This window comes from Sinocyclocheilus anshuiensis, unplaced genomic scaffold, assembly GCF_001515605.1.
Source record: "Sinocyclocheilus anshuiensis isolate Anshui unplaced genomic scaffold, SAMN03320099.WGS_v1.1 scaffold1249, whole genome shotgun sequence".
Classification (NCBI taxonomy): domain Eukaryota; kingdom Metazoa; phylum Chordata; class Actinopteri; order Cypriniformes; family Cyprinidae; genus Sinocyclocheilus; species Sinocyclocheilus anshuiensis.
In genome coordinates this window covers 20,023-46,308 of record NW_015549641.1, presented here as the reverse complement: position 1 = coordinate 46,308, position 26,286 = coordinate 20,023, and the positions used below count along the sequence as shown (strand labels likewise).

General features: G+C 37.0%; 1 protein-coding gene and 1 pseudogene across 2 annotated transcripts in view; both read right to left on the bottom strand.

Annotated features, from left to right (window-relative positions):
• Window positions 1-20,097, bottom strand: part of LOC107659875 (ezrin-like) — a 33,801-nt gene extending 13,704 nt beyond the window's left edge. Inside the window, exons 1-7 of one of the 2 annotated variants that reach the window (XM_016448972.1) lie at window positions 19,910-20,097; window positions 18,050-18,123; window positions 13,742-13,825; window positions 10,310-10,405; window positions 7,913-8,187; window positions 7,670-7,753; window positions 5,403-5,549 (exon numbers count right to left, since the gene is read on the bottom strand). In XM_016448972.1, coding sequence (XP_016304458.1) covers window positions 5,403-5,549; window positions 7,670-7,753; window positions 7,913-8,187; window positions 10,310-10,405; window positions 13,742-13,825; window positions 18,050-18,061 — 698 coding nt within the window. In that variant the 5' untranslated portion in view covers window positions 18,062-18,123; window positions 19,910-20,097. Of the gene's footprint in view, window positions 1-5,402; window positions 5,550-7,669; window positions 7,754-7,912; window positions 8,188-10,309; window positions 10,406-13,741; window positions 13,826-18,049; window positions 18,223-19,909 lie in introns of those variants that run through there. The other variant, XM_016448973.1, reaches the window with a different exon arrangement.
• A 3,849-nt stretch (window positions 20,098-23,946) lies between these two features.
• The window catches only part of LOC107659872 (radial spoke head protein 3 homolog), an 11,118-nt pseudogene continuing 8,778 nt past the window's right edge, over window positions 23,947-26,286 (bottom strand).

The window sequence follows — 26,286 nt, the reverse complement described above, 5'->3', positions numbered from 1 at the left end:
AGCAGCCAGGAGTTCGGAGGGGTTAGCATGAATAGCATTCTGCTCAAAGGTCCAGACGTTTTGAATCCCATCAGGGCGGTGCTTCTCAGATTTCGGGAAGGAGAACATGCGGCTATCGGAGACATCACCAAGATGTATAATTCGATTTGGCTGGAGGAACAAGAAGTCCATGTACATCGATTCCTGTGGAGAGACTCACCGGGGGATGAGATTGAGGATTACGCTGTCGCGAGGGTGAACATGGGGGACAAACCTGCGGGGTGTATTGCGCAGGTTGCCATGCGAGAGACCGCGAAGTTACCCCAGTTCTCTAATATGAAGGAGGAAAGAAGGGTCATCGAGGAAGACTCCTATGTCGATGATCTCCTCACGTCCCACAATGACCCACACCGTCTAAACCAAATTCAAGAGGGAGTGGAGAAAATACTAAAAGCAGGTGGCTTCTACCTCAAGCCTTGGATCCGGTCTGGTCAAAGTGGGAGGAGAGACGGGACAGAGTCCAAGCCAGTGACTCTGACGTTGCCTAACCAGTTAAGGGAGGAAGATAACAAAGCCCTGGGGGTTGGTTACCTCGTGCAAGAGGACAAACTCTTTGAGATGGTCTCTATCAACTTCTCCAGTAGGAAGAAGAAGATGAGAACTGAGATTGACCTCACTGAAGAAGAAGTGGAAGTAAAAACACCAAACCCACTTACTCGTCGTGTTCTACTGAGCCAAGTCGCTGGACTGTATGACCCGATCGGTTTAGTAACTCCTGTGAAACAGAAAGGAGTAATCCTTGTGAGAAGAGCCTTCCAGGAAGCTGGTAAGCTTACTAAAGATACCTGGGATGAACCTCTGTCTGACGAGCTCAGAAGAAAGGCAATTGAGTTGTTCAAAGAGTACGCTCGTCTGAGTAGCATCAAGTTCTACAGAAGCCTTACGCCTTCTGGCTGGAAGGGTAGACCCTGGGGAATCACGTTTTCTGATGGGAGTTGTGAGTCCTATGGCGCAGTGCTGTACTTGCGATGGGAGACATCAGATGGTGTGGTCACTCGGCTGGTAGAGTCGAAGGCCAAGTTAACTCCTCTCAACCAGAAAGGTGACGCAGTCAAGGCTGAGGTATGTGGAGCTGTCTTTGCCACACGTCTGAAGGGATACGTGTTGAAGCATGGACGATTGGATGTGGAGAAGTGATATCATTTCATTGACAGTCAGGCGGTGCTTGGAGCCATCCAGAGAGAGAGCTACGGGTTCCAGACATTCTTTGCGAACCGAATCGGGGAGATTCAGAAGGCTGGAGCTGTAACTAACTGGTGGTGGATACCAGGCGAGGTCAACGTCGCTGATCTAGTCACGAGAGGGTGCTCTCCTGAACTGTTGGGTGAGGATTCTGTGTGGCAGAAAGGTCCCGAGTTTCTATCTAGTCCAGTCGAGAACTGGCTCATAAAGTCTGCTTCAGAAGTGTCAACTGATGCTAGGGAGGTGGTAAATAAGACTCCAGAAAAAGGCCTTTTCAGCAGTCCTTACCAGAGTTCAAGCCAAGAAATTGTTAAATCCTGGCAGCCCTGGTGGTGAAGATCCAATAGTCACAGATGGAGTTAGCGGGGCTTCAGTGTCCTCAGAAAATGGGATGAAATTGACCTTAACTGAGACTAAGGAGAAGGAGACTCTGTGGGGAGCCGCGCTCATAGACCAAGTGGATCCGACAAGGTGCAGTTCTCTTACTAGACTTTGTGGAGTAGTTGGTTATGTCCGCAGAGCTGTAAAGAAGTGGTTGGCCCGTGTAGGCAGGGCCTCCAAGCCAGCAAAGTGGGAGGCCGTATTGACAGTAAAGGAAAGCAAAGCTGCATTCCAAGACCTGTGCTTAGCCGCCCAGAATGGAGTTACGTTTCCTGTGACGACGCTAAACAGACTCGTTGTCAGCAGGGATGAGGCTTCAGGGCTCCTAAGATGTCATGGTAGAATCCAGGCTTTGACTCAGGAAGATATTGGTGTACCCTTAGTTCCCTACAAGGCGTGGATCAGCACTCTTCTCACGAGAGAGGCCCATGAAGCTATCCACGAAGGGGTTGCTGGCACACACCTCCATGTGAGATCTAAAGCATGGGTGGTGATGGGTTCAAGGATTGCCAGAAATGTCGTTGATTTTTGCATGCATTGTAGGAAGATCAAAGCGAGATTGTGCAAACAGGTGATGGGTGAACTTCCCATTGAACGGACTAACCCAGCCGCACCATTCGAGTTTACGACGTTAGACCTTTTCGGTCCCTATGTTGTTAAAGATACTGTAAGACGAAGAACGAAGATGAAAATCTGGGGTGTGGTGTTCAGCTGTATGGCTTCAAGAGCAGTACATGCTGACATTGTGGAAGATCTGTCGACGGGAGGATTCCTGAAAGCGTACCAGCGCTTCACAGCTCTCAGGGGTCACCCAAGAAAGCTCTGGTCGGACCAAGGGACCAACTTTGTGGGCGCCAGACCAGTATTACAGGAGCTTTATGAGTTCCTAAGTAACATCGACAAGGATCAGGTCCAGAAGAAAGCGGTAGTTAGAGGAACCGACTGGACGTGGGTGTTTCACCCGGCGGACTCTCCCCATCGGAATGGAGCAGCTGAGGCAGCAGTTCGTGTACTCAAGAGAGCGTTAAGTAGTGTTGGCAAGGAATGTAATCTGACAGCGCTGGAATTCCAGACTCTTCTGTACCTGGCTGCTAATCTGTCAAATGAGAGACCTATCGGTGCCAGAGCTCAGGTACAAGATGAGACCGTGGAAGTAATCACTCCCAACTCACTTCTGCTCGGCCGCGCAGGACCCAATGGGGGCTCCCGAGGGTTTGAGTATCCAATTTACCCCGTCGTGCGTCTGAGAGGTAATGTCATCAAGGATAACGTGTGTTGTTTTGGACATTAAAACTTCCTTGAAGATATAGTTATTCATGTTGTAACATAATACGTTCATATCCAAGTATGCGATGTTATTTGCATGGTCATGAAAAGGATTTCATATTTAGAAGTGAATTGTGGTCATGGTGGCCTACTTGGATTTTAGAATCAGTAGGCCAAGTGGGAGGTGTAGAACTTTCCAGCAGGTGTCACTATTATTTGCGTATGTATATTACAAATGATAGATGTTGTTATTATGTTCTGGGGTATTTGAAGAAATAGGTGTGTATATTTACCATCTTATTCTAAATGCAGGCACATTTATGTTATATTTCATATATGTTATAATCCTACTAGGTTACAGATATGTCTTATTGTCGTTCCTAGTCACCAGATTGTGTATCTGTATATGCGTAGTTAGTCAGTGCGCATGCGCCGTTTTTTTTCATTTTTCGTTCTGTTGTTGATCAGGACTGGTACACTTGCCGGTTTATAACCTAGCATCCTAACTGATTAGTTAACTGACAAGCTAAAATGTCACATATAACTAACTGATAGGCTAGCGTAGCAGTAACATACAGGCTACCTTGCTTGCGAATAATTATTGTGTATGTGTACGCAATAAAAAGCTAAAAATGGCTTGAGTTGTATCCGCCGTGCTTGTCCTGAAACCCTTCCAGTGGGGAGTTTATTGACCTATAACAGGTAATTTAGTAAAAAACTGGACACAGCAGATACAACTTTTAATTTTAATAATGTATTAGTAAATGTTGAAATGGATAGTAACTAAGATTAACAAATGCTTTAGAAGTATTTTTCATTGTTAGTTTACGTTAAGTAATGCAACTAATGTTATCTAATATGATCTTATTGTAAAGTTATACCATTTAAACAATTTAAGCTAATATGATTGTTTAATGTACTGCTACTACTACTACTACTACTATTAATAATAATAACTGAAAATACTTTTCCATTGAGATTCCGTATTTGAATGTTTTATATTTGCAACTATGGTAATTTTGGTGAAGAGGGGATAGAATACAACACTGAACACAATCTTGACTGTTCAATTTCATATAATTTATATTATTTTAAAAAGGCCATAGTTTTTGTCCTCGTAGTGCAATGTTTGTACATTTGGTCTATAAAATGTCTCTTGCTTGGCTTCGATTGGCTCTTGTGGGAACATAGTTCCAGAAAGACTGTTGTGTGACTTGGTCTAGGTGGAATAGAGCTGCTAAAACGTGCTTGCTTAGATTTTCCTCTTGTGGACACAAGGCATACAATATTTTTAATCGATTATTCTACCTTTTAAATGAAGGAAAATGCTAAATTGTATTAAAATCAAAATAAATTATTATATTTTGGTGTCCTTGGTGTCCTTGTTCTAATTACACAAACAAGTACAGAGTAATACTAATTAACAACATGTACTTGCTGTAGGGTAAGGTCTGGTTTACAGTTCGTTGCTTGTAATTTTGCATCACTTATGTTATTACTATAGTAAGTACATGTAACATGTGCAACAAAGATACTGTAAAATAAAGTGTTACCCAATTATATAATAATAATAATGGTAATGCATAAGAATTCTAATAGAAGCTTGTTTGTTCTTCCTTCAATAATTTGTTCTAACATTCATTTGATGGGGATAATGGAAAGAGAAAGTACACAAAAACACCTTTTACTGCATTTTGTCATTGACTATTAAATTCTCTATCATTTCTCATCATAGCTATCATTGTTAAACGATGACTACATGCGTTTGGAGACTGACGTTGTCAGTTCAGGTCAGTTCATCTGAAACAAATGTGAAGGATATGGGCCACTCAGCAGATACCTTGAAGCTGAAAGAGCACAGCTAACACAACAACACAAGCAAAGATCCAATGAATGTGAACTATTTCACGGGTTGTCGTGCAACATGGTTTTCTTATCTTTACATGCAAGTACTTGCGGTGCCTTCTCTCAGTCACATTCACAATCCGCACCCAACGTTTTCAAGGACTGCACAACTTGAAAAACCAGTCTTTGTTGCTATGGTTAAAATAGAGGGCAATGTGGGGAAAAAGCCATTAGCCGCCACTGCACTTACGCACACACACACACACACACACACACACACACACACACACACACACACAGAGAGATCTCTGTTCGTGGATAGAAGAGCACCGTGTTCCAAGAACAATGTCCTCAAGTCAAACTAAATCACAACATGTCATTGAAAAAAAAATCCCAAAACCTATTCCTTAATAGCTTAAATTTCACAGATTGGTGTAAATTAAGAGAAGATGATGGATGTGCAGGCCAAATTACCATGGTATTATGGTAACCATACAGTACATGTAATATATATATCTACAGTATTACCATCTAATACTATTATTTTACCATGGTATTGCCACAATGTAAAGGGAGAGAACTTAAATCATATTTAAAAGAAGAGAAAACACGCTGAAGACACAGTGAAGTTGAAATGGCAGTTCAGATGTGAATAATGTCAAATGAATGTAAGGAAAGGCTGAACTCACTTGTCTTCTTTCTCATAGATATTTAGGCCCAGGGCATCCACACCCAGCCACAGCGGTGTTCCCTTCTTGTTCTTGATGTCAAAATAGTTCACCCCATACATTTCCAGATCCTGAGCAATTTTCAGGTACTCAAGCATTGCATCCTCTCTAAGAACAGTGAATAAAACAGAATGATCACTTTCAGTTTGTAATAGGTTGGTGGATGATGTGACCAAAATCTTTTAGCATAGTATATGTTATTTTATGTTATTACACGGCTCTGTGGAATACTTGATTCTGATTGGTCAGTCGCGACATTCCGAGGTCTGTTATCCCTCAATAACAACCGGTAAAAGCTGATAACACGGGCTCATCCGGGTAACTGAAGTCGGCGCTATATGCATGCTAGGAACTGTTTTTCTTGGTGGAAGCTTTGCGTTTGGTTAGCCAATAAAATATTCAAATTAAATTCAATATTATATGTACAGTTATTTATGTCATCCTGGTATCGCGGACTTGCTCTCTCGTTTCATACAAATGCAGCTGCTACCATTTTGCCACGATTGTTTTGTACATTGTAATGGATTATAAGATATAACTAACATACTGGTAAGATTTTAAAACATTTTTGTCTTAAATCAATATGTTTTATTGCCATAATTATTTATGTGGTGAAATTTTGTGTAATAAGTGGTATTACTGCACTGTATCCCTTAAATGTCCGTCTAGTAGGGCTGCACAATTATGACAAATCATAACTGTCGATTATTCCCTTGAAATTGTAATTGCGATTATTAATTACGATTATCACAATTTACATTGAATGATGTTTATACCATTGTTTGATGCAACTGCACGCCGTATTTTTATATGAAAATAAACAAGTTGAAAACACTAACTGAAACACCTTTAGTGCTTTTCTATAGTATTAAGCCTCCAATGTCGGATTGGTTTCTTCTTTAAATTATAAAAAAGTTAAAATATGAATGGTATTATAATGTTATACTAAAACTAAAACAATGGAAAAACCCTTAAGATAACATGTAGAAAGAAAACAACATATCTTAAGCGTGCAGAATAACATAAGTGGACTTTGAATGATTAATTGCCGCTTTGAACAATTACGTAATTGTGGCATCCATAATTGTAATTGCGATTAAAAATTTGATTAATTGTGCAGCCCTACCGTCTAGTTTGAACTTGCCGCTTGCTAGCAACTGCTTTGTTCACAGAAGCTTTGCATTCAAATATTTCCACTCAAATCAATATTTTGTGTCTATTTATTTACTTATGTGGCAAGTAGCCATGTAATAAGCAGTATAATGTACATCCAGCCGGTTGTTATAACAGAATAACCCCTTCAGGGTGATACAAGATCATGATCACCCTGTCGGGGGTTATTCTGCGATAACAACCGGCTGGATGTACATTATCCCTTACGTAACAGTATATCACAATGTAGTCATAACTAGAGTTTTACACATTATATAATATTTATATATTACATAATCATATTGCATATAGCTTAAAATGACATAATCCAGTAAATTAAATACTAAAAGCACTTAATTTCAATTTTTTTTTTAGAAAATTTAAAATAAAACTGAAATAAAATATAAACATTAGATTTAAAAACGTAAAAAAAATGTTGTCCGTACAACTAACTGAAATAAATGTTAGTTGAAGCTCTTAAATTACTAAGTTCAATTGAAAAAAAAAAAAAATCAATCAATCAATCATAGTTACTAAAACTAAAACTAAAACTAAAATGAAAATATAAATATAAAAAATAAAAAGACTTTCAAAATATTAATGAATACTGATAGCACATCAATAATACTAAAATAACCCTGAAATTATTATTTCCTTTTTATATGCAATTTTAATATGAACCAAAAGATAAAATTAGATGTAAAACAGCTAATATAGGCACACCTGCGATTGCACTTCAGGTGAATTCTATGTTAATATGGAAAGTTGAGACGTTAGCAACCATAAACAACCTCCAGTTTACATTGGACTTGCCAACTGGCGTCTATAATTGCATGGTATACTGTATATCGTCAAACCACCAGGGCCTATAGACTGATATATCAAGAAAGTCAATTATTAGGCTTCAGTCAATAAATGTGCTTGACTGACCAATTGATTAAAGTGTTAGTTTCTCATTTCCACATCTACTGACATTTTAAAACCTACATTTAGCATTGAGGCCCATTCACACCAAGAACGATAGCTGTAAAGATACTGTAACTATAACGATAACTTTTGAGAGGATGTCAACCTACTTGAGCATTCCACGATGTTCCTCATGCCACACCTGAATCCTCTCCTCCCACTGGTCCCGTGACAACTTGTGCTGGTCTAGAACCCTGCAATGAAACAACAGGAGGGACAAAGACTCATTTTCTAAGTTTCTAAACATTTATCTGTTATCCAGAACCAAGTGCTGAGGAGTAATGATGGCAGAATCCAAATCCTGTACTTCCAGGAAGACATGCCCCAGTTAAGCCAGTCTATTATTGTCTCACCGTTGAGGCAGGAGCCGATCTGAGGTCAGGTATCCAGGTCTGTGCACTTCCTTGCTGAAATCACCAAATTTGGCCTGCACTGAATAGGAGGCCAGAAGCACCGCAGTCTCTGGTGGACAGTAGATTTCATCACTCAGAATGCCGTCTTTTACTTGCATGAAGAACAGCTTTTGAGTGATATCCTGGATCAACTCATCGGTTACATCTTCTGGGAAGAACTTGGCACGGAACTTAAACTGGAGAGGGTTCTCCTTCTTCACATCCTGAGAGGAGACCTGCAAAAAAGTGTGAAGATTTCATACTGAGCTTTTGCTGACAACTCATGAATGTATTAGTACTCGAAATACGTTTCAGTACATTTAGGCCAAGGAGATATTTGTTGATATTTGTAGGCTACATATATATAGCATTATCAAATTAATATACCATTATATAAGTGAATGTTTTTATTTATATACCAGTTAGTTTTGGTCCTTTAATCTGATTGGACCAAGAGCAAGAGTGCTCATATTTAGTGAAACCACGCTATTTGTATGTATGTGTTTGTTTAGTATATGACAGGTGTGGAAGCATTGCGGGGAGAGGAGTTTTTTTTTGTGAGTTTTTTTCCCTACTTGAGGATCGATCTGAGCGGGTTTCTAACCCAAGTAACTTTGAAATGGAAAATCGCAGTTATTCTAATTTAAAAAATTGTAATTTAAAAAAAAAAGAGCTCTAGGTTTGCTGTGCTTGTTTGTAGTGCCGCCCAATTAGGCAAAAATAAAAAGTTTATTAAAAATCAATTTGACTGTAATAACAATAAATAGAAATATCATAAATATCAAAAATAAACTTTGTAATATTTCACTTTAAAATAATACAATAAACATTCCATTTATTAAAATAAAAAGTTAATAAAGTTAAAATTCCACTATTTTTGTGTGTTACTTAGTTCATTTTCAAACTTTAAACCAGCCAGCTTTTACTTTGGAGCAAAACTGCAGAGAGCCCTTAAAGCTTCTCTTTAGTTGACAATGACTGGTTCATAAGAGCTTCTTATTCCAATTTTGGGAAGGCAGTTGATCCATGTTGCGTTCTTCCAAGAGGAGTTCACACTGAGCAGCATTTACTGTGAGCGGAGCCATTCTGAGACACTGAAAACATCAGATCATGAGCTGCTCGTGTGTAAATGAACACAGTGCCGTGCTTCACTCTGAAACATGCAGTACATATATCAACATAATAGCTTTTTCAATTAATTGGGCAGCCCGAATGGAGTACAGTTGGAGCAGAGTTTATTTTCTCCTTAATTAAGTAACTGCACATTCAGCCATCAACACTAAACAAACCAATTTTATCAAATGTGGGTGTTTAAGGGTTAAAGAAGTGCTCTCTCTCCCATCTCTTCATTTAGAGAGTGTTTAAGGGTGGAATGAAACCAAACAAGTTTCTTCTCCTGAAAATCTCCCTTTTTCTTTGACTGCTCCTGATTTATGGTGGGCTAAAATCTCACTTATGAGCTGCATTTGCTTAAATATTTCACACCTTTTTAAAATAACAGTCCTTATATGACACTGTATATTGACCATAGCTAGCTAGTAAAATCATAGTCATATAAAATCTTACTTAAATCACATATCAACTTATTACGCACAATTCAAGTTCTATATCAATAACAGTTTGTAGTACTGGTCTAAGTCTGACTAAATACAGATGCTTTAAACAGTTTACAGCTACACTTTGAGGTTTGGGTTCAGTTTTGGGTTTTCGGTGTAGATTTATTGCCATGTGGATGTAAACGTATCCTCTTCATATTGTAAACGATATCAATTAGTAATTCAAATTAGTCTACATGACGATAAAGTTCATAATAAATCTGGTTCATTCCTGATATTCATTTTACAATTTATATTAAAGGACTAAGCAGGCCTGCGATTGCAGTTACACTGCTGTGTTGCTCATGCTTGCATTTTGAAAGCTTAATCCTTATTCTAATAATGAATACAAAAATTTTAAAAAATCAACAGACTAAAACATTTCGGGGGGGGGAAAAATTTAATTCAATTTCACAAAAAGTAAGTAATTTCCATGTATGAGGAAATCCGCTTTCCTGTGAAGTATATTGTATCAGCTGTACAAAGACAACAACGAGGAAACATAATTCAAATGTTCAACCTACTGACTGTCACAGTCATGCATGAGTAATGTATGCTTGATAATCTATATGTTATCAAAAATGTCAAATACTTATTCAGATATGTTTATGAAGACAGAGTACTTCCTTAAAGTACTGGACTGTAATTAGGATAGACACTTTTGTATTTATGTGGATGAAAACGAAAACCCTTACTAAGGTCCATTAAAACACATTCTCTCGAGAAAATCAGAATATTGTGATTTTGCTAAATGCACAATTACCTTTTTATCAAGTTTCAGCCATGTAAGGTACCCTTTGCTGTCCATACACTGTAGTCCGAAGTACCATATTTCACGTAACCCGATGGTCTTCACCACCTGTTAGGGAAAAAAAGACACCTTTTAGCACACAATAAATAGATGAACGAATTATTAAGCTGTTGCTGACTGCTTTGCGACTCTTAGTGCTTTGAAATACAACAGAGCACAGGGTTACATTTCCATGAAAACTGAATAAATGCCATATTGAAAGAATATACCACAGTAAATACTGAATATACATATTTTGGCCTTCTTCCCATCATCAAGTACTATAGATCATTAGCTCAATCACATTCATTAGCTTTTGCAGGGGTGGAGGGTGATGAGCACCAGAGGCCCTGAAGGGAAAACTTTAGATTTCAATGAGTCTACATGCACGTACACAATTTCCCCAGAGGCTTTGTGCACGATGGTATTTATTACAGTTTTGGCAAATGTTGCAGCTCTCATGCAGTGGCCATCCCCTGCTGGTCCAACTGGAGTTTAGTTTGACATCTCAAAAGCATGCAAAAAATATTGTTTTTTTTTTATATTTACACCACTGTTCAAAAGTTTTTTTTTATGCTCTTATGAGATACAAAATTGTGAAATATTATTACAATTTAAAATAACTGTTGTCTATTTTAATATTCATTAAAATGCCATTTATAATTAAGAAAATCACTGACCCCAAACTTCTGAATGGTAGTGTACATTTGAAACATGGCATACAACTAATCTGACACAAATTGAGGTACATTTTAACATTAAAACTTTATAGAGATTAAGAGCTATTGTTAGAATCACAACCCAATGGTTAGCTAACATACTGAGCTATGGTGCTCCTGTCCTCTTTACGTGATACTACGAAACAATTTATACAATAAAACATATACTGATCTAGTAAGTGTCACACATTCAGTAGGCATAACCACCGAAAATTAATAAATAACAGGATGTGTGCCAATTGTAGCTTTCTGAAACACAAAACTGCACTGCAGGAAATGTTAGGTGCAAATATACTAATAGGTTGCATTTTCTCCAGATGCTTTCATGTCTCAAATGCTCTGGGTCCTGTTTTTTTTTTTTTTCTTCTTCTTCCTGTTCAGTTAGTTTTTTTTAAGTTTGATTGAAGCACGTGCACATACGCATGCCAATCAGACATGACAGACAATTAGTTTCCAAGTGTGATGCTTTTAGATTAGTCTTCCTGTTGGTTATAAAATGAGCTTGTCAGTCTAGTAACCAACCAAAGTGTTTATATAAACAAAACAATATTTAGCTCTCCAAACAGGACCGACAACAGTATTTCTCGTCTGTGTGAACATAACTGAAGAACACTTCAGTTAGGGGACAAATTATGGTAGAAAATCTAAACAGAATCCAACTCATGACAAATGTTTTACAGATCTGCGTTTGATAAAAACAAAATTTCAACAGTATTTTTTTCTTTAACCAATCAGATCTTCTATTGCACTTTGATTGCTTTTTATGACCATTCACAGTCATACGATATCCCAGGAAAAAAAGAAAAAAGCTGGTGTCAAGGACACAACAACTGCCGTAAACCAGCTCAACAGGTTATAAGCATCTCTAACCTCACTGTCAAAGCTATTTGAGAAAATTGATTTAACCTAAGTAGAGTAATACCTAGAATTTAAAATACTTTTTTTTTTTAATTATTATTATTAAAAAATACCAATGACCAGCTTTAACAATATGGTAGGTATGCTTCAACCCAATAAGAAGAAATGCAAGAGTCACCCAGACCTGGGTCACGGCACCAGTTTTCAAGACTGAAGTTAGGTAACATCAGCTTTATTTAAATTAAACACCCTGCTATGATATATTTAATAAGAACATTACATAATGCTCTGGACTTGGAAAAGAATGGGATGTTGAAGTGTTTTTTTTTTTTGCACGCGCCTGCCAGAATGGACAGCTGGACTGCCAGAGGCTTCAGTGAAAACCTCTCATCTATGCATTGTGCCATCCACAGTTCATGACTGGCTCTTTAAGAGCAAGTGGAGACCACTTCAGCTGTGGGTTCTGGTCCGAATGGGAAAACTAGAGTGTGATCAGAGAGGGACGGCCCTTATTCACTGTTTCCACAGTCGTGGCAGTCAATGAGCACATCAGTGTAATGGTCAGTGAGTCATGCATCAAGGGATATACTGTTTTAAAGAAGAAAAACGCTTCCTGTGAGGTTTCCGCTGTGTTCTGGGCCTTCTATTTGCAGGGGATTAACCCATGTCACCAAGCCGGTAATTAAATTAGGTCATAGGCATTGGTGCTACTAACAGACGGATGCCCAGTGAAGTCGGAGTTTGTTCTGTGATGTCCTTAACTGGTTGTTGCTATTATTAAAAATAAAGATTATTTATATTTATATAAATTCATATTTATAAAATTATAAATCATTGAAAATACTTTATTTAAAAATTAATGTTTCATATATTTTATATTCAAATCCAATATAAGATTACATTTAAACATTTTTTCCTCCTGCTCTTTTTTTGTGTTTAACCAATGTACTATCTTTGCATTCCTGCTTTCGTTTGAGCAACAAGTATTTGACTAAGAAACCAAATGTAAATTTATCTTTTGAATTCTTGATTTACCTTAAAACATTTCTCTGAATAACTGTTTACAATCTTTTTCCTCTCTGCTTCAGCTGAGGGACATGGATTTGTTTAAGATCAAGGAATTGTGGGAAGAGAATGAGAAGATGTCACTGAGGGATTAAAATTATTCATTGTGTACACAACTGTTACACAACCAGAACTTCTAAGTCAAATCAACTGCCTCTTTTTCATATATTTCACATTTTAATTTCGGCCAAATATCTAAAGTGTAGTGTAGGGACAATAAAGTGTAGGGACATCCCTGGAACCCATTTAGGTAAAGCAAATATGAATAGAATTTGCGAATCAGTCTGCATTTTTCTGCATGCATCTCATTACACATCAGAGTGGGGGCACGTATCTCATCAACTGTGCTCTTTTGAAAAAAAAAAAAGAAAAAATATATAATCATCAGACAATGCTTACATAAAAAATGAAACCTGGGTCATTTAATGTGCACACAAGTTTTTCCCCCAAGTCAAAGTTCCTGTTATTTAATCTCTTTATGTTAAGGTTTATGTTCATATTTTAGGTCTGTTTTGTGTTTTTGGCAAAAAAGAAAAATACTTTTTTTTTAACAAATTGAAAATAAAAATTACAGAATGTGCCATCTTTTTTTGACAGAATATTTTCAGTGCATTTTCTTGCATGTAATAAATATAATTTAAGGGAAATGGCAGAAAACACTAAAAGTTTAAGCTAACACTCTGAAAACTATATGAAACCACTGGACACCGACCCTAACCAATGCTTGTTAATCTATTGCTTGTCTAGCTGTTTTGTTGCAGACCTGGTCAAATAGCTGCTTGCCAGTTGTGCTGGGCTGAACGGCAAACTCCAGCTCCGCGTCCATCGTAGTGACGCGAACATTTACCTGAAGAAAGAAAAATAAATTACATTAGCAACCACTGTTGACATTTGTGTTGCCAAATACAAAAACAGTTCAGAAGAAAATGGTAATCTATTACAAGATGGTTACAACTTTGGATTTTATGGTTTCCACTTTATAGAAGCAATTTCAGAAGCAAAGGTAATAAAAAATTCTGCAATGATGAGACAATCAAAAGCATGCTTGCAAGCTGATGACCCTGACTGTGGTTCTTGAAGCAGACATGGCTTAAAAGAAACTGGGAAAACAGCAAGAGTGGCTTCACAGAACAATGCACCTCAGCCACTATTTGTAAAGGGGAAATGCCAATCTATTCTACTGTTAATGTTTAAAAGGACTAAGTCAACAAGAAAAAGGCTGAAACTGCTCTACAATCAAATTTGCACCATTTTATGGGACAACAGAGTCATTTTGAAGCAATTTCCCAAGAAACATAAAACAGAGGCAACACAGTGAACAGACAACACAGACTCAAATCAAGGAACAAGGAATCATTTGTGAGAGCCAAAAAAAATAAATAATAAATAATAATAATATATATATATATATATATATTATTTACTGAATACTGGAAAGTATTCATTGTAGTTCTCATCCAGAGAAAGAAGACAGAAGTCTGTTGTCTGGTAAGAAAGAATAATCATTTCTAATTATGTAACTGCTTTAAAACAAATGGCCCACTATGAAATTTCATAACTATCAAAACAGAAACTCACACAAGAGTTCAGACCAAAGCAGAGCAGACAACACAGATTCCACCCTTTCCACCAATACAAAAACAAAGAAACGGTTCATATCAAAATGACAATTCTGTCATCATTTACTCACACTCACATTGTTTCACACTGTATGACTTTCGTTCTTCCATGGAATACAAAAGGGGGAATTTTAAAGAATGTACTTGTCATTTTTTCCAAACAAATATAAAAGTCATAGACTGCTTTTATGATCGTTTAATGGTACCAGTCCACATTTCTTCCATGGAATATAAAAGGAGAAAAGAAGTCATATAGCGAACTTGGTGAATTAATATAAAAAATAAAATGTAATTTGAAAGACAGTAATTGCTGTCATAGTAATATATAATATAATATAATATAATATTCTTCTTGCAATGACAACTTTGTTTGAAATTACAGTTTCTGTGTGTAAAATAATAATGCATATAATATAATATATTCTTCTTGCAATGACAACTTTATTTGAAATTACAGTTTCTGTGTGTAGAAGAAAAAAAAAGAAAAAAACAGCTTAAGCTATTTAACATTAAATACCGCACATAAATATTGATATAATAATACAACATGCCTGAAAATGCCATCACAGTGTGGTCATTTCCCAAAACTTCCACAGACAGTGGAAAAACAAACTCCCAACCGTCACCAGAACAGCTAAATTTACTCTGGTTCTTCTAATGTATGGAAGCACTACTACTGTTCTTACTTTGATTGATTGATTTTTTTGGGTATTATTCTCAAGTTGCTTTGGATTAAAGCATGTGCTAAATTAATAAATGTACACTATAAATATGATCAAACATCATAACTTTTTTGCTCACTCAGTCCTACTCAACATAACAGTTTATAGAGAATGACTATGAGCAGTTCTAGTGAATAATCATTGCCACAAGCATTATTATATGGAAAGAACTTCCTGTACCAAGCTTAAAGACGACTGCTGGAGCCTTTCCTGAACACAGCACTGTGAGAGTAAGCACACAATCACACAGAAATTCATGGTTGGATAAATAAACAAATATACAATTACAAATAAACACTAATAAATAATAATAATAACAATAATAAATAATCATAATCTTGATATATATAAGGAATCATAGGGCCGCTGTGTACATCTGAAATCTAGTGGTGAAGAGTTCAGCTTAAAGACTGGCATCCAATTCGCCAAAGAGGGGGAGATTGTGGGGTATCCATTTACCCGGCAAAACAAAGGGTCTCTTTCAGAAACATCCTCTCAGTGGTCCACCTCCTACATCAGGCTGCATTTTAATAGAGTCTCACCATTTCTCTGCATTGCTCTCAAAAAGGTTTTAGCTGACCGACAAACTTTTTTTGGCTGCAATATACTGGCGAAATCGAGCACAGTCACCAAGCTCAGATTCCGATTAGCGTCATCAGACCAAATAATCTACATTACAAGGTGATTACAATTCTGAATGACTACTAAAAGCTGTTTGCTTATGAAATATGTAACATCACCGACACATGCATTTACTGTTGATCTGCACACAACATGTCAAGTCAGCTTCTGACCAATCGATTAGCATGATGCTGCACTCTCAAAGAAATCTAGATAGGAGATTTTTACAGTTCTTAAACCATTAACTTTATTTTAAGTTGATCCTGAATTACATAGTAGCTGGGTCAAAACAACAGCAAAGAAAGCATCTAATTATTCAAAACCTATACTTATCATCTGCAAATGTTGCAACCCAGGCTCACTGGGAAAAAAAAAAAGAAAAGTGCAACGTTTCTGTAAAATTATATTACGTTGCTTCTTGCACATTTCACAACACTTTCAAAGTGAATTGTTCAGTGAGTGATATGTATTACTTTGGTTGTTGTATGCATTGCGGCAGTTTGGAAATGAAATGTCTAGTGAGTGGTGCTAAACAGTTAATGCTCTATTGAGCAAATAATGTAAGACCTACATTGAATCCTAAAATGCTAATCCTAACCAAAAGTGTTAACACAAGCAAATGTGACAGAAAAAAATGTATTTGTTAAGCAACCGTGCCACTTTTGCAAGGCAAGGAACTGAGAAAATGCGACTTTAACTAATTAGTCTTTATCTAATCGACAATCTGCCAGTGTAATCATAATTTGTGTGAAAAGGATTAAAAGGCGTTGGCATTTTTATGCCACTAGTGTTGATTTCAGCTGGGAACTGCAGTGAATTGTATGTATTGCTACATTTTTTGCTAAATATATAGGTAAAGGAGCCCATGTTGAAATGTAGCCTTGATGACATGTACTTTAAAAGTAGGGACAAAAAAAGAATAACACTTAAGGGTTGCATGTCTTGAGTTACATTAACTTATCTTTGCTCAGAACTGCCTTTTGCCTAAAGTTCAGATTTGGATGGTACTGTTAGTCTTTCATTGAGCTGGTTTGAGCTAAAGCCCGAGAGAACATGAGGATTGATTACAGCACAAAGAGCTTTTGTGCTGTATCACCAAAGGGCGTAACAGGCATTGTCTAGTCATCAATTATTCAGCAGAACAAACGATAACAAAGATTTAAGAGGAAACACCCTCAGCTGCTGAAAGTGACGATTTTAGACACACCTGAAACATGCTATGAAACAGGAGGGAAAATATTAAGACAGAGAACAGAAACCCACAAAATACCTTTATGGGGGGTTCAGTGTAGAAACAAAAAAAAACTTAACTTACAAATTACATAATTTTATCAGATAATTAGTACTTTATTGCTGGCCTATGTCAATTTAAAAGCATCTAAATGACTGAAAAATCTTGAAAAATGACTCGTTTGAACTCAAATCCACCACGGGTCATGGCACCAAAAACAAGCATCTCTATTCAGCATTTCAGTAGACAGTGCTGAGAGCCAAGGATGAATGAGGAATGAGCTCTGAGGAAAGCATCATGATGTCATTTCCTCTGTATTCTTCCTGACAACCCTGTTACCATCTTAAACAAACTGACAACATGCTTCAGGCTGCACTTGCTGTTTTAAGAGTGTTTATAAGCAAACACAGATAACATTCAATACCGAGTTTGTTTCAAACATTAAAAGTCAAACAAACAGTCTCACTACTAACCTACTACAATGTTGTTGAGGATAAACAAGCCAAAAGTAGGTGCAAATGAAACATAAACCCTATAAACTCTGCCTCGAAACAAATAAATGTGCCTCTAAGAACGAAGTAACTTAGTGAGAACTGACCTCATTTGGCTAATACAACTTAAAAGTTAAAATGTTTAGACAACTTTTCAACATTTAGAAACTATGGTTTGAAGATTTATGGTTTAGCAATTAAGAACCAGACTTTCAAGTTAAAATATAAAGTCACGATACAAAACTTTTATTAGACCAGAAATCCTCCTGAATATTTCAAAACACTGAACAGAAGTTAAAAACACACTTAACAATCATACTGAACCTTCTATACATAAAACGGGTAAACACTTTAACAATAATTAAATAAAACGCAGTAAATACTTACAGGTTTAGGCATTTTGAATCCTGTTGTAGATCTCTTCTGTCAAGGAATATTGTGTATTTCCACGGAGCCTCAATCTGAAGCAGAAAGAGGAGAAACGCGTTTGAGCAGCGCTAGTGAGAATGACTCACGAACAAGTCTGTCTGTCATTTAAACATCGCTGAGAATAAAACCTGACGCACTCCATGTGATTCACGATTAAAAACTGGAACTCAAGATTGTGACAGCCTCACCCAAAAGAGGTAACACCGCCTTTCAATTTAAAGTCCCAACCCCATTCTACAAATATTTGCTGCAGTCTCTGTTTCCCAAAGACCGAAGCTTGATAGGAATGAAGTCAAATATTCGGTTATTACATGTAGCGGTAACTGAATCATGCGAGATACTCACATATATTCACAGAAAACGTTAAACTAATTGTGGGTAGCCTATATGAGACGACGCCGAAGAACATACAGTTTGGACATTTATGGTGGTTTGGAAATGTTTGTATTAAAGTCTATGAGGGCAAATATGGAGTCAGACTAAGTTAGGAACAACTTTAACACTCCCACTAACAATAGGCTAACAGAAAGGCTAAAAAATGTTTTGTCACATTTGCTTCCCTAAGCTGTTTATCTCTAAATGATGATGTTTTATTTAAATTTGACTTTTAAATAGACTATAGGTCAAACGAAACAGAAACAAATTGCATTACATTTTAAATTGTATGCTTACACAATAAGTTTTCATTATACAAATAGCCTATATTAATTAAATGACAGAAAAAAAATGCATCTAACAACCAGTCAGTAACTAATACTTGTAATTTTATAGATATTACGCAGCTTATCAGTTTTGTGACGTGACATGTGGCCAAGTATGGTGACCCATATTAGGAATTAGTGCTCTGCATTTAACTCATCCTAAGTGCACACACACAGCAGTGAACACACACACACCGTGAACACACACCCGGAGCAGTGGGCAGCCATTTATGCTGCGGCGCCCGGGGAGCAGTTAGGGGTTCGGTGCCTTGCTCAAGGGCACCTCGGTCGTGGTATTGAAGGTACCACGACTGAGGTGCCCTTGAGCCTTTTGGCACATTTTGAGTCGGACATGACACAATTAATAGCCTAGCACACAGTTGAGTAATGTGTCATATGACTTTCGTGTGGTGTGTTTTGATGCACTAAAAAGATCCGGTTCATGAGAGTCATTAATTCGGGAATCATTTCACGGCTCGCGCTGTATTTACTGATTCACTAAAAAAAAAGAACCGACTGTAGCCAATGTTTTTGATTCATTCAAAAGGAACCGGCTCATACGAATCATTCACTTGGGAGCTGGGTTACATTTGTAAGGCTGTAGGTGTGTTTTGGATTCACTAAACGTAACTGGCTCATAAGAGTCATTCGTTCGGGATTCGAACTACAATGCCGCGTTTAGCTGAAAATTGACGTTGTGAAACACTGTTGGAGTATTTAACTGGGTTGATTCATTCGCTCCGTCAGAAGAATGCACTTCTGACAACCGTTGACGGAACCGAACGATATTTTTACTAAATGGAACTGAAAACCGTTCTCAGTTCCCATGCGTAGTCACTCACTATCTAAACATAAATTTGCATAGAGCTTTTATTGCCCACCTGGTAACGTTAGTCATAGCCTACCTATAAAAATGGGAAGCTTGTCATTTTCCTTTTCATGATTGTAAAACGCCCCATCTGTGTAGTAAGATAAGCTATACCCCGCCGCGATAATCAGCGCAACACCTGTTTGTAGAGATTTCTCTTTGAACTGGGCGGCGTCAGTACAGAGAAACGCATGAATGATAGACGCAGTGACTGTGTCGTGGTCTTTCGTCGATCGGAGTAAATCTTACCAGAGCCAGTGAATCGATTCAGTCCTGCTTCGGCAGAAGATTCCCCTCCCTCCGAGGAAATGAGTCCGGCGGTGGGAATATGGCTGACTGTGCGCTCACCTTTGTGCGCTCAGCTGAATGACAGCGGCTCCAGTTCCTGTTGCAGACACGCTGCGGCGCGACGCCCACAAACGGCGGATACGATCAATAAGGCGCCCTGCTCAAGTGGCTTAAAGCCTTTAACATCATGCAAGCTGACTGACATAAGTTCACTTGAAAAATTAATGCAAAGACAGAATAATGTACAGTATTTAAGTAAAATAGGAGCCGGTTCCTTGCAAACTAACGGACGTGCAACATTCAGAAATAGTATAAAGTGTGTAAAAAAAACAGAGTGGCAGTGTTCAAGTACGATAGTGTGCTTTTGTTGTAGTTGTAGTAGTTGGATATAAACTCAGGTCTCACATTTGTATCAATGAATATGATTGACTGTAAACATATTTTGATTGGTTGTAATATATTCTTTATTGCATTTGAAGGCATTATTTCCATGCAAACTTTAATTCCAACACTGTGTAGAACAGAAAGAAAAAAAAAGAAGGAAAAAGAAAGATTAAAAATAAAAACAGTGTTGGAAGAAAGGTACAGGCGTTTGGATCTATTTATCTGTCAGTAAAGTGAAAGTGTGACAGAGGAACTGAGCAATAGATAGGTGGGAATATTATTGACATCACATCCTCTAAAATATATATTTTTAGCCAAATATAGGCCTAGTCCTTTTTAGGGAAATTAAATATATTGTGAAGGTATTGTTTTGCTGGTTTAAGCATTGATTTGCAACATAATGCTGTGCCCATGCTTTGAAGAAACTACTGATTTAAAACACATTTGGCATTAAGCCATTTGACGAGTGAACAAACACATCACACATCATATATATTTATGTTTACACTCTTGCCAGGAACCTATACACAGTGCTAAGAGCAAGTTCAAGAATCTGAATTAAATAAACAAGCAAACAAAGTTTTAGGAATTTGAGACATTACATTAAATAAGATGATTATGCTCTATTTTTAACTCAAAAAAGTGTGTGTGTGTGTGTGTGTGTGTGTGTGTGATGAGCCTCTTTTACAGCCATTACTGTATCTGCTCATCACACACACACACACACACACACACACACACACACACTTTTTTTGAGTTTATTTATATCACATTGCTGACAATGCAAGTCAGTTACTTGGAAGTGCTCAGAGTTTTCCCTTCATCTTTTTACATTCACTCTACCCAACCTGTGCATGTTGAACTTGAGCACAAATTTAAAAATGTGGGCTGTGCTCTAATTTCCCTACATCTGAATTAAATAAACAAACAAACAAAGTTTTAGGAATTTGAGACATTACATTAAATAAGATGATTATGCTCTATTTTTAACTCAAAAAAGTGTGTGTGTGTGTGTGATGAGCCTCTTTTACAGCCATTACTGTATCTGCTCATCACACACACACACACACACACACACACACACACACACTTTTTTTGAGTTTATTTATATCACATTGCTGACAATGCAAGTCAGTTACTTGGAAGTGCTCAGAGTTTTCCCTTCATCTTTTTACATTCACTCTACCCAACCTGTGCATGTTGAACTTGAGCACAAATTTAAAAATGTGGGCTGTGCTCTAAGTTCCCTACAAACTCTAATTTCATGTGCTATTTAAGACAGCTGGGGGGGAAAAAATCATTAAGCTACTTGATTCTGCTCTTGCTCTCTGTTGAGAATATGATCCTCATACCACTTCATCTGCATTTTGGGCCTTTCTTATATTAAGCAATGAGTTTATTATTATTATTTATACAAATAAAATATGATTGTGCTTGTCTGACAGAGAGGTGAGAGTGTGGCCTTACTTATACGTACAGTACATATATTTACTTCATTGCTCATCACACACACACACACACACACACACACACACACACACTTTTTTTGAGTTTATTTATATCACATTGCTGACAATGCAAGTCAGTTACTTGGAAGTGCTCAGAGTTTTCCCTTCATCTTTTTACATTCACTCTACCCAACCTGTGCATGTTGAACTTGAGCACAAATTTAAAAATGTGGGCTGTGCTCTAAGTTCCCTACAAACTCTAATTTCATGTGCTATTTAAGACAGCTGGGGGGGAAAAAAATCATTAAGCTACTTGATTCTGCTCTTGCTCTCTGTTGAGAATATGATCCTCATACAACTTCATCTGCATTTTGGGCCTTTCTTATATTAAGCAATGAGTTTATTATTATTATTTATACAAATAAAATATGATTGTGCTTGTCTGACAGAGAGGTGAGAGTGTGGCCTTACTTATACGTACAGTACATATATTTACTTCATTTAAATAACAATGAAACGTGTGTGTTTCCCGCTGGCTTCAACCTCAAGAATGATAAACAGTTTATTTGATCAGTGATTCACTAAAGAGACCCATTATTACAGTCAATTAGCCTACATGACTACTACAGGAAAATCTCAATATGAAACGGATGGGGCATTCCTTACCTTGCTGGCTAATTTCATGCATAACATGAGGAAAACCTCTGTCAACACTTTCATTCAGATGACTATTGCAAACTGTTGAATTATTAAAGGTTATCGCTTAATCTAAGAGAGAGAGAGAGAGAGAGAGAGTTCTATAGAAACTTTTATTGAGTCAGATGGAGCTTTTGCCCATTCAAGGTCTCCAAGTACATCCATCTTTTATGTCTTGTTTATTTTGTAATGAAACCTCATATGTTTGAATAATCTACAATAGTAATTAGGTCATTCAAACATTTAGCCTACGTCGGTTGAGGTCTGAATAAGTAAGTAGGCTACACTGTGATGTGACTCAGAGGTCTTTCCTTAACGATATATTTACATCAACACGCCTGTTTCTATCTGTGTTGCCAGAGCTGCACCACCGACGGAAGCGAAACTCCGATTCACCTAGTGGGCTTGGCCAAAGGTGGGAGTTGACCAATGGAGAAGCAGGATTAAAATAGAGTAGTATATAGGCGAAGTGAATGAAAGCTGAAGCGGATCGTCAAACAGTTCACCTTTACGGTGTTTAGCCAAAGAACCAGGCGAGACAGGTAGGCGGAAGAACGAAATAGTTATTCCACTGAAAATGTGGTTTATAAAGTTAAGTCGTAACAAAAACTAACAGCATCTCTTTATAGTACAGCATCATGGAAAACGTTTTGAAGACAGATCCTCTGTGCTATGTGACAAATTTAAGGAGGACAATTAATATACTCTTAATACTCCTCAAAATACTATAACAACACTTCTACACATTTTAAATAAACTCTAAATATTAACGAGTGCCGGTCAAAAGTTTTCCAAACAGTACAACTGTATTTCAGCAATAATGTGGCTAAGATTAATTTGAGTGATGGTCAGGGCAGTATTTTTAGAATCCGCAGCGCCTCCTACAGTGTTGTTCTTGAAGTGCAGTTCTTGTACGGTATAGTGACAGTTTACATCACATTAGCAGTTTCAAAATAACAATGGGCACACACACATATATATATATATATTCTTCAAATAATATATGAATAATGCAATTATAATAATAGGAACATTTATTTATATTTTTTTATAAAGAATGCATGCTCCTTAATATTTTCCTTTTTTTTTCTTGTTTCCTGGTATGACCTGAAATGGAAACAGACTATAAGGTTAACTCTTCACCTGAACTAAGAATTACACTTATATTATTTAAACAGATTTAACAGTAGTATTTATATAGATTTTCTGACATTTAAATGTAAATCATACAATACTGATAATGTGTTCTATTATATTTTATATTACAAATTATAGTGTGAAAGTGATTTAATGTTTGTCCCTGTTTACCTCTAATGGGAAATCACATGTAGGACTTTATTCTTTCATCTGAAAGGACTCAAATCTTTGGTTAGTGCTGTCTTGAATGAGCACTGTGGAAGAACAGGAAGTCCAAATTATGCCCAAAATACTCTTATCATTGCCTAAGGGATCTCACTAGACAATCCCATGTTATGTATTAGACAGCAGGAACATTTTTTTTTCTTCTAATGTATTGGTGACTTCTTCCATCAGCCAAGGGAGGAATCCGGTCTCTATATCTGGAGCAGAGATAATGAACATTCATTCACTAGGCAGTAGACTGAGAATTTGTGTAGTAATTCATTAAAGACCTTTTAAAATTAATGTATACAGGTGCATCTCAATAAATTAGAATGTCGTGGAAAAGTTCATTTAACAAAACTTGCTCTCATCTGAAAAGAGGACTTTGGACCACTGGGCAACAGTCCAGTTCTTCTTCTCCTTAGCCCAGGTCAGGGCCGCATTAACCATTGGGCTAGGCGGGCTGAAGCCCCGGGGCCCGAGCAAGGAGGGGGCCCGTGATTGGCTTGATAGCTGTATATTTATTTCTGTGTTTTAACAAACTCTATACGCCTAGTATATTCGCTTATGGATTGAGAAATTCATTTTGCGCGTCATGATGTAAGCTTTTCATTTAAACGCATTTTAAGCATTGTGGTTTAAAAACTAATTTATCTGTTCAGGGACATTAAGCAGTGGGGCAGAATTCATTTTGGCAAATGCGCGCGTTAAGACGGTTTCTGATACGCGCGAGCGCACTTGCTCTTACAGCGCCTGACTAAACAAAAGAGTTATTTTTCGCGCCTTGTGTTTAAACGTTCGAATACACATAGTTATGTGTCAAAATGCCTATCTCCTCGTCAACACAGTTATTTGTGTCTTAAATAAACGTTAATAGTTAAAGATAAAGCATGTGCACTAGTTGGCTATTATGCGATCCTGGCATTATATGATGAGATTTTAAAGGCATATAGTTAACCCAAAAATTAAAATACTGTCATCATATTGTCATCAAGTTGTTCTGAACCTGTATGAATTTATTTGTTCTCCTCAACATAAAATAAAATATTTTGAAGAATATTTGTAACCACCAGAAAGTTTCTGATCCCTGTTGACTCCAATAGTGTTTTTTTTTTCATTCTATGGAAGTCATGGGGACACAGAAACTGTTTGGTTACCAGAATTGTTCCAAATATATACGTTTGGATTCAACAACAGAAGGAAACTCAAACAGGTTTAGAACAATAACAACATAACTTAAATTTGTGGGTGAACTATTCATTCAAAGCAGCCTAATATAGCTGCTGTTATTGCCATTTGTGTCATTAATGTAAATTAAACATTAGAAAGAAAATCACTCACTGTCCTTGACCGAATCACTTTTGTAAAATAAATAAGAATGAATGCATATTGAATTTATACAGTGAAGACTATTCAGTTTATTTATACATTTATTTTATACAATATAATTTCTTATTCAGTGCTTTACAGTTTTTCTCAATTGCTTTGGCTCAATTCTCGAATGAAACTTTTTTTTCCCCGAAACATCAACACAGTTATTTGTGTCTTAAATAAACGTTAATAGTTAAAGATAAAGCATGTGCACTAGTTGGCTATTATGCGATCCTGGCATTATATGATGAGATTTTAAAGGGATATAGTTCACCCAAAAATTAAAATACTGTCATCATATTGTCATCAAGTTGTTCTGAACCTGTATGAATTTATTTGTTCTCCTCAACATAAAATAAAATATTTTGAAGAATATTTGTAACCACCAGAAAGTTTCTGATCCCTGTTGACTCCAATAGTGTTTTTTTTTTCATTCTATGGAAGTCATGGGGACACAGAAACTGTTTGGTTACCAGAATTGTTCCAAATATATACGTTTGCATTCAACAACAGAAGGAAACTCAAACAGGTTTAGAACAATAACAACATAACTTAAATTTGTGGGTGAACTATTCATTCAAAGCAGCCTAATATAGCTGCTGTTATTGCCATTTGTGTCATTAATGTAAATTAAACATTAGAAAGAAAATCACTCACTGTCCTTGACCGAATCACTTTTGTAAAATAGTGTATATTGAATTTATACAGTGAAGACTATTCAGTCTATTTGTAGTCTAGTTATTTTATACAATATAATCAGGGCCGTCGTTAGTGGGGTGAAAGGCGGTGACGATTATAGGGGCCCACAGCTGAGGGGGGGCAGGGGCGGGGGCAAATTAATGTTTGTGGCTTACCCTCCTTGTGAAGGGTGTCAATGATTGTCTTCTGGTCAACTGTCAGATCAGCAATCGTCCCCATGATTGTGTAGCCTAGTGAACCAAACTAAGAGACCATTTTGAAGGCCCAGGAAACCTTTGCAGGTGTTTTGAGTTGATTAGCTGATTGGCATGTCACCATATTCTAATTTGTTGAGATAGTGAATTGGTGGGGTTTTGTTAAATGTGAGCCAAAATCATCACAATTAAAAGAACCAAAGAC